This window comes from Rhinoraja longicauda, chromosome 5, assembly GCF_053455715.1.
Source record: "Rhinoraja longicauda isolate Sanriku21f chromosome 5, sRhiLon1.1, whole genome shotgun sequence".
Lineage (NCBI taxonomy): Eukaryota > Metazoa > Chordata > Chondrichthyes > Rajiformes > Arhynchobatidae > Rhinoraja > Rhinoraja longicauda.
In genome coordinates, this window is record NC_135957.1 from 24790512 (window position 1) to 24803534 (window position 13023).

Here is a 13023-nt window from a genome sequence, read left to right on the forward strand (position 1 = left end):
AATTTATTTCTAGAACTGAATCATTTGAGGGTTTTTTCAGCAGACAAAAAAAAGATTGATAACAATCCCAGTTCCGCAACACCAATTGATCACGTGGTTTTCATAAATTCATAGCCGCAGTATTAGGCCATTCACCCCTTAGATTTTTTTTTTTAGATTTAGATTTAGAGATACAGCGTGGAAACAGGCCCTTCGGCCCACTGGGTCCGTGCCGCCCAGCGATCCCCGCACATTAACACTATCCTACACACACTAGGGACAATTTTTACATGTGCCCAGCCAATTAACCTAGATACCTGTACGTCTTTGGAGGTCTTCAGGTCTACTCTGCCATTCAATCATGGTTGATCTATCTTTCCCTCTCAATCCCATTCTCCTGCCACCTCCCCATAACCCCTGACACCCTTACTAATCAAGAATCTGTCAATCTCTGCCTTAAAAATATCCATTGACTTGGTCTCCACAAGTGTCTGTGGCAATGAATTGCACAGATTCACTACCCTCAGGCTAAAGAAATTCCTCCTCATCTTCTTTCTAAAGGTACGTCCTTGTATTCTGAGACTGTGCCCTCTGGTCCTAGACCAGAGGTGAGGTGAGGTGAGAGGTGCAACTGAGGTGAGAAGAAACTTAAAACTGAGGTGAGAAGAAACTTTGTCACCCAGAGAGTTGTGAATTTGTGGAATTCTCTGCCACAGGCAGTGGAGGCCAAATCACTGGATGGATTTAAGAGAGTTAGATAGAGCTCTAGGGGCTAGCAGAATCAAGGGATATGGGGAAAAGACAGACACGGGTTATTGATTGTGGACGATCAGCCATGATCACAATGAATGGTGGTGCTGGCTCGAGGGGCCGAATGGCCTCCTGCACCTATTTTCTATGTTTCTATGGCACATTTGGATAGCAGTAAAAGGATTAGTCCAAGTCAGCATGGATTTATGAAGCGGAAATCCTGCTTGACTAATCTTCTGGAATTTTTTGAGGATGGATGATCAGCCATGATCACAATGAATGGCGGTGCTGGCTCGAAGGGCTGAATGGCCTCCTCCTGCACCTATTTTCTATGTTTCTACTAGTGGAAACATTCTCCTCACATCCACTCTATCCAGGCCTTTCACTATTCAGTAAGTTTCAATGAGGTCCCCCCTCATCCTTCTAAGCTCCAGCTAGTACAGGCCCAGAGCTGTCAAACAGTGTCACGATGTCCTGGGATCAGTTACCTGGTCACGTCCTCGGGGTGAGCTACACCCATCTTCTTGGCAGTCTCGGGATCCCTGGTGCGTTTCAGGACAGCGCTGTGAGTGTCCAGGAGTAAATGGATTTGTGCAGGGAGCTTTGCAATGTGAGGTCAGAGTTAATGAGCATTGAACTCCAGAATGTGACCTCTGTCAAGCTTCACTACCAGGAATAATTAACCTTTAGACTTTAGGCTGCTCTGCTTCCCACAGAGACTTCAGTTTTCAGATGAAAACACAGCGTTTCCCTTTCCCTCTGGCCTCTCTGGTTCTTTGCTGTTGAGCGGCTTGCAAAATGCTGCCTCAGAAAGGCACCATTTGTTTTGCAGCCAGCATCATCAGAGGCCCACACCACCCTGGCCATGCTCTCATCTCACTCCTGCCATCGGGAAGAAGGTACAGGAGTCTGAAAACCGTAACATCCAGGTTCATGAGCAGCATCTTCCCTACAATCATCAGGCTATTGGACACAACAACCTGCAAATAGGCTGCAAATTACATAGACTTAGGGGTATTGGTTTTGTCTTTGCACTATCATTATCTGTTTGTTTGTTTTTCAAGAGTATATATACTCAGGTATAAGTGCAGGTGCATAGTTCCACGAAAGTGGCAACACTGGTATATATATTCAAGAATGTATATATTATTGAATGGGCTTCTCACAAGTAAAGAGCAAATTCTCGATCCCCCAACCCACCTTGTTCTGGCCCTTGCACATTTTCATTCATCTGCACTTTTTCTGTAGCTTTAACACCTTATTCTGCCAGGTTGGATTGTGCTCACATCTGGATGTTCTACCGGGATAACATGCAACACAACTTTTTCACTGTTTCTCAGTGCATATTGCTTTAATAATAAACTAACCCAGCCTTGCCTGTCCACATGAATTCAGTCTGAACAATGTCTTTACTTATTGGTGACACAGTGGCATAGCAGTAGAGTTGCTGCCTCACAGTGCCAGACCCGGTTTTGATCCTGACTACGGGTGCTCTCTGAACGGTGTTTGAACGTTATCCCTGTGACCCCGTGGGTTTTCTCCGAGTGCTCTGGTTTCCTCCTACAGTCCAAAGAAATGCAGGCTTGCAGGTTAATTGGCTTCTATAAATTGTCCCTAGTGTGCAGGATTGAACTACTGAAGGGAGGATCGCTGGACGACGCAGACTACTGGGGGATAAGGAGGGTTGGAGTGGGTGAGTTGAGGTTGAGGGGGGGAGGGGGTTGAGGGGGGATGGAGGGGTGAGTGGGGGAGGGGGGGGAGGAGAGGGGAGAGGGGGGGAGGAGGGGGGTGGGAGAGGGGTTGGGGTGGGTGAGTGGGGGTTGAGGGTAGGAGGGGGTTGAGTGGGGATGGAGTGGGTGAGTGGGGGCTAGACCAATGTGAAAAAAACACCATTTATTTTAAAGAAAAAACATGATTTTCATTGAGATTTGTTTTATTTTTAAAAAATGGATAAGGGGGGTTGAGGGAGAATGGAGTGGGTGAGGAGAGGTTGAATGGAGGAGGGGTGTTGAGGGGGGAGTGCTAGACCAATGCAAAAAAATACACCATTATTTTGAAGAAAAAACATGATTTTCACTGAGATTGCTTTTAATGGATAAGGGGGGTTGAGGGGGGGGGGGTGGTGTGAAAGGGGGACAGTGGGAGAGGAGGGGGCGCTAGACCAATGCACCCAGAGGTTTGGGCCCAATGGGTACACTCGGGCTAGTACATGACAAAACTTGGGCACGCATCAAAAATTGCATTCCCCTGGTGTGTCAGAAACCTAATGAGAGGAACAACAGAAACTGTGTATTCAATGTCAATAACGTTGTAAGTCAAATGCTGGGATAAGTTTTACCACAGAACCAAACAAATAGTTTGAGGAAAAATGGTGAATTACTTTAATACTACAGTGGAAGCTTCTAAGAAAATATTTTTGTAGGGAAAAATCTGATCTTTTGCTTCAATTACACAATCGCCGAAGAGACCGTCGCTTGAGTCTTGTATGCACTTTTGATCTCCATATCCAAGAAAGGATTACATTCACTTCATTGATTCCTTGGATGACGAGTTGGCCTACGAGAGACTAAGTAAGATTGGCATATACTCTGGAATTTACAAGAATGAGAGATGATCTATCATTGGCATACAACATTCTGACAGCATAGATGCTGAGAGGCTATTTCCTTTAGCTAGAACTGACAGGCAGTCTCAGCATAAGAGGTTGGATATTTAGGACTGATATTTCTTTACTCAAAGGTTTATAAATCTTTGAAATTCTATACCTCAGCAAGCTGTGTATGTTGTTACTGAGTCTGTTCAAAGCTGACGTTGGCAGATTTTAGGCAGTAAGGAAATCAAGGGATACAGAAATTGCATAAGGGAAGCAGATGAGATACAGATCAGCCACAGTGAAACCAGCATGATGCCTTACTCCTCCTAAAATGGGAATATTCTTTAAGTGCCATCTTCACTTTGACAAGAACAAATTTCACTGGGAGTAGGGAACCAAGAAACAGAACATAGAAAAACTTAGCAAGCTACTTTAGCATGTCTCCAGAGACTAATTTGCGGAACCAACAGTACAAATTCGTGCTGACTTGGAATTTCTGTTGCCATTATTCATGCAGAAAATGTTTTAGCCAATTAAATATCTTTTAATCACAGGAACAATCATTGTTGAGTCAAGCTAACTAGTTTCTTTAGGTCATATTTAGTACAGAATACTAATTGCGTTACAAACCTATTAAAATAGTGTTGACAGAAACAGTGCAATGTTAGAACACTGACAGCAACAGTAGCTTTATCCAAATCGCAGGCAAGATTCTGATTTGAATTCCAGTCTTTCACAGGAAGTAATTTGCCAGCCTATTCTAGTCAAGTTAAAAGAAAAAGAGCAGCAATCTCGTTCATCTTGCGCGAGGTTGAGAATAGGGTCGGGTGATGGGGAGTGCAAAGTGTAGCTTGCCTTCACAATTCAGAATTCTGATCAATTTTCTAGTGTGATATTATCGCAGGAGTGGATTGGTTAGACAAAAAAACGTAGTCATTGCTGTACATGAATATTTCAATTATAATGTAAACTCTGATAATCTGCCATCCCATTGTTCAGAAATCCTTATAGTCGAGTAGCTGGCTCATTTGTTAGTCTAGAGTGCGAGTTCTAGATCTGAAAGGCATACGTGGACTGCAGCTCAGGGCTGGTATTGAGATTACGACCAGGTGGAGCCTGGACTCGAAACATTGAGGGTCAACCTGAAACTAACCTGCCGCTATTTCCCAGTCCCTTTCAACTCATCTGATTCACTGGAAAATTAATTATACCACTGCATAACATGCTAAAATAAAGTGAAATAAAAATGTATTTGGTTAATAGTAGATGTAACATCCAGTTAGTCAGCTAGTCCACCACCAAAATCCCAAGGGTACTGGATTATCAAATTTTACTGCATTAAGGAACTGCAGCACGCTCTGAAGATTAGGATATCATTTGTGCACTGGGTGAAGAATTAGATGGCCATTTGCCAAATTTGGTGCCAAAACATCAAAGAAAGCAGCAGAGTACTCAACATAAATTAATGCTCAGCTGCTGCATCTTCTCTGGAATCCTACTGGGATTGTATGGCACCCAGGGTTTTGCCTGGAGTTGCACTTCATAGGAGAATCGAAATTTAAGGGGGTCCTTTAAAATTGTTTGTTGTAAATTATGGCAGTCAGTCCTTCTACAGTGTATGAAGAAACTTTCATGAAGTCATACAATACCTAATGGGAACACAAATAGATTTTATGTGTAGTAAGGAACTACAGATACTGGTTTACACCAAAGTTAGACACAAAATGCTGGAGTAACTCCACGGGACAGGCAGCATTTCTGGAGAGGAGAGATTTCATTTCAGCCAACTGGAAAGAATTCCCGACACCCGTCTAGAAGCTGATATGGACAAACAGGCAAACGGAGGTCACCAATCATAGCTAGAATTAACCAAAATTTGGACAAAAAGATACTCGCCATCCCAGCCCAGCCTGTCTTGCCATAGTTGGCATTTATTGGTAATAAAAATAGTGGTATTGATCAAAAAGTCAATTAAACCAATAAAAATAGTAAGAAAAATGGGAATATTCTGAAAGCTGGGAAAAATGGGAATATTCAGAAAAACTTACAAATGGAACATCAGCATCAAGCTAACATTTAAAGATTTCTGAACTGCAAAGAGCAATTTATTGCAAAGCACAACTATTCTTGCACAGAAAAATACAATTTAGAAATATATTTTTATACTACATGTCAAAACAAAAAAATTGCTGCTGCTGCGTGACAAAGATCTGGGCTTACATTTTTAGAGCTGGGAAACCTGTCATGCAAATAACCCAACAAATCACTTCAGAGAAGATAAAAATACCTTTAACCATGCCCAAATTGTACCAAACCTTAGTTGCATGTAAAAGCTGAAAATACAAGAAAGATATTTCCTGGGGTTGTTTTCCCTGGAGCAGAGAAGGCTGAGAGGGGACATGATCGAGGTGTACAAGATCATGAGGGGCATAGATAAGGTAGATGGCGGGGAACTTCTTCCACTGGTGGAAGGTTCAACAACGAGGGGACATAGATACAGGGTAAGGGGAGGGAGGTTTCGGGGGGATGTGAGAAGGAACTTTTTCACCCAGAGGGTGGTTGGAGTCTGGAACTCGCTGCCTGGGGTGGTGGTGGAGGCGGGAACACTCACAACGTTTAAGAGGCATTTGGATGGGCACTTGAAATGCTACAACATTCAGGGCTACGGTCCAAATGCGGGAAAATGGGATTAAAATTAGACTGTGTTTGGTAACGGGCGGCGCGGACACGATGGGCCGAAGGGCCTCTTTCTGTGCTGTAGGACTCTATGACTCTATATAAGGCACATGAATAATTTCATGGCTTAAGTCATATTTCAGGGTTATGCCCAATATTTAACAATTTCCAGTCAATTTGTCAGAAGCCTGCTTTGATAACAAAGCACAGAACATCAACAACAAAAGCTCACCTCACTTGTTCGGAAAGCTACACGATAGTTGTACTGCAATCCTTCCTTCTCCTTTGATTCATCTAGCTTCTCCCTCCGGATGCTGACAGCCACAGGTCCCAAGCATTCATCAGTTCCAAAGTAGTTCTGATGCTCTGTGTAAAAGTAGGATACATGAGGGTTAGACAGAGGATTAAAATGTGAGTGTGTGAGTAAGTGAACAAAAGATAAAGTAAACACAGGATTAGAGAAAAAAAAGAAGGAAAAAGGTCAAAATGTTCTTAAAAATGCTTAGCTTGGGCTCAGTGGACAGAATGGCCTCATTGTAATGACACAATGATTCTAACAACTAATCCTTGCAAGAAAAAGCTAGTTAGAATTATGATTCTTTGCTGTTCATGCAGAGTACTTAAGGAGGTGGCGCTAGAAATTGTGGACGCAATGGTGATCATTTTCCAATGTTCGATAGATTCAGGATCAGTTCCTGTGGATTGGAGGGTAGCTAATGTTGTCCCACTTTTTAAGAAAGGAGGGAGAGAGAAAACGGGAAATTATAGACCAGTTAGTCTGACATCAGTGGTGGGGAAGATGCTGGAGTCAATTATAAAAGATGAAATTGCGGAGCATTTGGATAGTAGTAACAGGATTGTTCCGAGTCAGCATGGATTTACGAAGGGGAAATCATGCTTGACTAATCTTCTGGAATTCTTTGAGGATGTAACTAGGAAAATTGACAGGGGAGAGCCGGTGGATGTGGTGTACCTTGACTTTCAGAAAGCCTTTGACAAGGTTCCGCATTGGAGATTAGTGGGCAAAATTAGAGCACATGGTATTGGAGGTAGGGTACTGACATGGATAGAAAATTGGTTGACAGACAGAAAGCAAAGAGTGGGGATAAATGGGTCCCTTTCAGAATGACAGGCAGTAACTAGTGGGGTACCGCAAGGCTCGGTGCTGGGACCGCAGCTATTTACAATATACATTAACGACTTGGATGAAGGGATTAAAAGTGCCATTAGCAAATTTGCAGATGATACAAAGCTGGGTGGTAGTGTGAACTGAGAGGAAGATGCTATGAGGTTGCAGGGTGACTTGGACAGGTTGTGTGAGTGGGCGGATGCATGGCAGATGCAGTTTAATGTGGATGTGTGAGGTTATCCACTTTGGTGGTAAGAATAGGAAGGCAGAGTATTATCTGAATGGTGTCTAGTTAGGAACAGGGGACGCACAACAAGATCTGGGTGTCCTAGTGCATCAGTCACTGAAAGGAAGCATGCAGGTACAGCAGGCAGTGAAGAAAGCCAATGGTATGTTGGCCATCATAACAAGAGGAGTTGAGTATAGGAGCAAAGAGGTCCTTCTGCAGTTGCACAGGGCCCTAGTGAGACCGCACCTGGAGTACTGTGTGCAGTTTTGGTCTCCAAATTTGAGGAAGGATATTCTTGCTATTGAGGGCGTGCAGCGTAGGTTTACTAGGTTAATTCCCGGAATGGCAGGACTATCATATGTTGAAAGACTGGAGCGACTAGGCTTGTATACACTGGAATTTAGAAGTATAAGAAGATAACTGCAGATGCTGGTACAAATCGAAGGTTTTTATTAGGTCTGAAGAAGGGTCTCGACCCGAAACGTCACCCATTCCTTCTCTCCCGAGATGCTGCCTGACCTGCTGAGTTACTCCAGCATTTTGTGAATAAAAACCCTGGAATTTAGAAGGATGAGAGGAGATCTTATCGAAACGTATAAGATTATTAAGGGGTTGGACACGTTAGAGGCAGGAAACATGTTCCCAATGTTGGGGGAGTCCAGAACAATGGGCCACAGTTTAAGAATAAGGGGTAGGCCATTTAGAACTGAGATGAGGAAAAACTTTTTCAGTCAGAGAGTTGTGAATCTGTGGAATTCTCTGCCTCAGAAGGCAGTGGAGGCCAATTCTCTGAATGCATTCAAGGTTAGCGGAGTCAGGGGGTACGGGGAGAAGGCAGGAACGGGGTACTGATTGAGAATGATCAGCCATGATCACATTGAATGGCGGTGCTGGCTCGAAGGGCCGAATGGCCTCCTCCTGCACCTATTGTCTATTGTATATTTGCAGTCAGTACCACATAATGTTTTGCCTGTGGATGCATGAGAAAGTTAAAAAATGCAAGTTGCTTCATTAAGATCATCCATTATCGCTGATCAGAGTGCAGCTCATTAAATGCATCTATTTTGCATTGCAATCGCCACTGTGAATGATGTGCAGGAAAAATGAAGATTGATTTGTACCTGGCAAAGTTTCACCCAAAAGATGATTTGGGATTATTTGGTTAAAAAAAAAATGATGTTCTTTATAATATTTCCCTACTTTTAATAGCTCTGGGGCATACTTGAATTTCAGACCAGGGCCCCCAACCTGTTCTGAAACATTGCACTCCAACAATGTAAAACTACTTTGGTGGCGCCCTGAAGTATCACTTAGACATAAGGAACTGGAGATGCTGGTTTACAAAAATAACACACCAACTGCTGGAGTAACTCAGCAGGTCAGGCAGCATCTCTGGAGAACATGGATATGTGACCTTTTGGGTCAGGACCCTGCTTCAGGCTGATTGTCCTGTTGGGGGGGGGGGGTGGAGACCCCCTCCACCCCCCCCTTTTTCATCATCACTCTTCCCAGGGCCCCACCTAGATGAGCCACCATTTCTCCCTTTCCCATTCCACCTATATTCCTTACACGATCTTCACATTTCATGCCTCTTCTATCCTTACTGAATACTCTTTGTCTATTAATCTCTGGCTCTTGCCCAACTATCTGCATTCATTTAACACTTGCCAATCAACACCTCTTTCAGCTTTTTCCTCCCTGCTACAATCAGTCTGAAGAAGGGGCCCAACCTAGGACATCGCCTATCCATGTTCTCCAGAGATGCTGTCTAACTCACTCAATTACACCAGCACTTTGTCTTTCCCTGAAGCATTTCAGGTTAGTGACTCTACTTTTATCCTTGGATTTGGACTTGAATCCGTAACAAAAAAAATGTTAGATATACTTAGCTGGTCAGACCCATACACTTCATTCAGTGTTCACAAAGTGTTCTCCTCTGCATTGGAGAAAAGGGCCATAGATTGGGTGACTATATTATAAAACGTAAATATTTAGTCCACAGAGTGACCCTACTTTTCCTGCTGCTTTAGTTAATAATGCATTAATAATAATGCATTACATTTGTATAGCGCTTTTCTAAACACTCAAAGACGCTTTACAGGGTTTACTAAAACATAGGGAAAAAAAAGAAGATAAATAAGTAAACGAACAGAAAAGGAAAAATAAGGTGAGGTGACGGTCAGTGGTTGAAGGCAGTGCTGAACAAGTGAGACTCCAGTGATGTTTTGAATGTGGTGAGTGAGGAGGAATCTCTGATGGTCTGAGGTAGTGAGTTCCAGAGTGTGGGAGCAGCGATGGAGAAAGCCCTGTCCCCCCAGGATCTGAGTTTGGTCCGGATGGGGGGGGACAGGAGGTTAGCAGCAGCAGAGCGGAGGGTACGGGTGGGAGTGTGTCTGTGGAGGAGGTCAGTCAGGTAGTATGGGGCCAGGTTATGGAGGGCTTTGTAGGTCATGAGGAGGATTTTGTACTGGATTCTCTGGGGGATGGGGAGCCAGTGGAGCTTGTAAAGGACGGGGGTGATGTGGTCACGGATCGGGGAGTGGGTGAGTAGACGGGCAGCGGAGTTCTGGATGTATTGGAGTTTATTGATGATTTTTAAGGGTGAACCATAGTGGAGGCTGTTGCAGTAGTCCAGACGGGAGGTGATGAAGGCGTGGATGAGGGTTTCTGCAGCTGTGGAGGAGAGGGACGGACGGAGACGGGCGATGTTTTTGAGGTGGAAGAAGGCTGTCTTGGTGATGTGTTTGATGTGTTTGTCGAAGGAGAGGGTTTGATCAAAGATGATTCCAAGATTCCGGATGTGAGGGGAGGTGGATACTGGGAAACCATCAATATTGAGGGTGAGGTTGTGGGTGGATTTAGTTCTCCACCCCACTCCTATTCTGACCTATGTCTGTGGCCTCCTGCATTGTTACAATGCCCAATGTAAGCATCTCATCTTCAGCCTGAGCATGTTACAGCCTTCTGAATATTGTGTGATCTGTGATATTGGCTCAGCTGGTTTGTCTTTTTTCATCTACTTTTTCGTCCTTTTTCCCCCCTCTGGAAGGGGAAGACATGCCCAGCCTGACCTGTCGGCCACGTCTCCCTGCTCTGTATTCCGCACCTCCTACATTCTTTTGTCTATGTTCGTATTCTCTTAACTGCTCCCATTCACTCATTGACCAGATAACCTTGTTTACAGCGTATCCCCCATGTTCACCCCAGTTTTAACCCATCAGATAAACCCCCCATCTCCACCCTTCCTGTAGATTAACAGCTTTCCCAATTCTTCATCATGAAACATTACCCCATTCTCTTCACGCTGATGTGCCCTGACATGCTGGAAATTTTTTGGAAAAACTGAAATTTTCCAAATTTATTTTTCTGTAAATTCTGGTTTTCAATAAATCCATAATATTTTGACTCAAACAAGAAAGTAGTTCACAAATTAGGCTACACCCACACCAAGAATAAAGAAAGCCTCCAAAATTGATATCATGCAAACCATCCTAAGGAACTATTGCAGAGTGTACGTATACAATACCAAAAAGTATTTAACCAATATATGTTGATGATACGAGAAGTTTTGCTCTAATGCAAACCTGAACAAAATGAGTTGTCACTATTCCAATTTTATTTTTCTGTTTTTCCTATTAGACTAGCATTAATACTCTTAATTCTTCAAACAACTTCAACATTTAATTCTCTATCCTATTTTATTGCTGTTTTTTTCAGCTTTTTAAGATGCCATCTTTATGCTTGGTCTTGGAGAATAACAGTACGTCATCCATATGTTTTTGTTTATTTAATGGTGAGCCTATTTTATGATAGGGCTATATTGCTTCTTAATAAGTTCTGCATAAAACTCTCCTACATCAAACAAGTAAAATGAAAATTTCACATCGCTGTCTTGCCAATAAGTTTTCCATTGCATCATAGAAATGGCAAAATAGCATAAATTCAATATTTTCAAGGCTTAATGCATTATTCATTTACAAACTACCTTTCAGGATGCCGACAGCACTGAATAGCAAACTTAATATCTGGCAAATGTTATGAATTGCATTAATACTAATGAAAACATTCAATCTGCTTCAAAGACTCAGGAAGTTCATTAGCAGATACATTTCATGAAGGTGAAGTATTTTATCTCGATGAATTACAATTACATTTTAATCACAGAACCCATACAAGAGGATATTCATAGTTATTTTAGAAAGGGCAACATCAATTTGATCAATATCTGAAAGCTAATAAGCTTTTCATCTTGAGTGTCTGGAGTACATTTTTCTTTTTCTTCGTCCAATACTTCAGCATAGATTGTAGATACACAGTAACCTTTTCATTCGCCAAAATTAATAAAATTGAACTCCTTAACCAATTTTAACATAATATTACATCAGATTCCCCATCCACTATTCAAATTTTAAGGCTCATATTGGTTGAACCTTGTCCATGGTAGCATTAATAGTGGGCTCTTAAGTTATTAAAAAAAGGAAGTCTCGATAAGTTAACTGCTTCTCTTTCCACAGATTACTCAATTGATCAATGGGCTTTATTTCTAGAGACAAACAAGAGGGTCTAGAATCATACCCATAGTTTCCTCTCTTCCCTGCCCTCTGGATTCCAGGGTATAGTTTATAAGGGGTCGGTCAGTAGGATAGGTATAATTGGTCCAATCACCTAAATTGGACTTGGTTGTGGCTCATTTGTCTGTGGAGGAGCTCCATGCCACTCCGTTCTACCTCGAGATCTTTCAGGAGAGCGGACTTTCCAGTTCCGCATGGTGATGTGTTCACTCCAAAACAGCTCATTCCTCATTTCTTCCTCGAGATTCTTCCTCGGTTTCTTCCTCGAGATTCTTCAGCTCCTTTTCATTCTTCTTTGACTGAATGAAGATCTCTTGAACCTATGTCCTTGAAATAGCTCACCGGCCTATCCCAGCATTTTCCCTGCAGCCTTTCTTGAAAAGAGGTAGAACATTTGCCATCGTCCAGTTTTTCGGCACCCCTCCTGTATTTAAGGATGACTCGTAAATTTCAACCAGGGCTCCCGCAATGTCCTGGAGATTTGTCTACCTTCAAACATGACAGTACCTTCAGTACTTCAACAGTAAGCCTGACTGCTCTCAAGACACTTCCAGTGACTGCTCCAATTTCCTCCGTCCTACTGTCTTTCTCCTCGGTAAATACAGAGGAGAAATACTAATTTAGGACCTTGCCCATCTCCTGTGGCTCCACACAGAGGTGACCGCTTTAATTCCTGAGCGGTGGTCCCACTCTCTCTCTAGTTACCCTTTTCCCTCTTATGTATTTATAAAATATTTTGGGATTGTCCTTAAAGCTACCCACCAGAGGTATCTCCTGGCCCCTTTTTGTCCTTCTGATTTCCTTTTTTAATTTACTCCTTAGTTCCTGAAACTCCTCCAGGGATGCACTTGATCCCAGCTGCCAATACCTGTCCCATGCATCCTTCTTGTTTTTGACTAACGTCTTCAATTTCTGTGATCATTTGAAATATTTCCAAAGACACTATACTTTCAAGACTTTTCGGTCTCGCATTTGTATCTTGTGTCTACATATGTACCAACATTTGGAACCTGAACCAATGAGATGGCAACAGACATAGTTAAAAAACGCTTATTTAACATGCAGATGCATCTGCAAATGCAGCAGTTGAATATGG

The 13023-nt window shown here is 42.7% G+C and overlaps 1 protein-coding gene across 8 annotated transcripts in view; it reads right to left on the bottom strand.

The window, feature by feature from the left end:
- Nucleotides 1–13023, bottom strand: part of LOC144593494 (signal-induced proliferation-associated 1-like protein 2) — a 389226-nt gene that overhangs the window by 238451 nt on the left and 137752 nt on the right. For all 8 annotated transcript variants that reach the window (XM_078399153.1, XM_078399151.1, XM_078399145.1 and 5 more), the window contains one exon: nucleotides 6231–6364. In XM_078399153.1, coding sequence (XP_078255279.1) covers nucleotides 6231–6364 — 134 coding nt within the window. The remainder of the gene's footprint in view (nucleotides 1–6230; nucleotides 6365–13023) is intronic.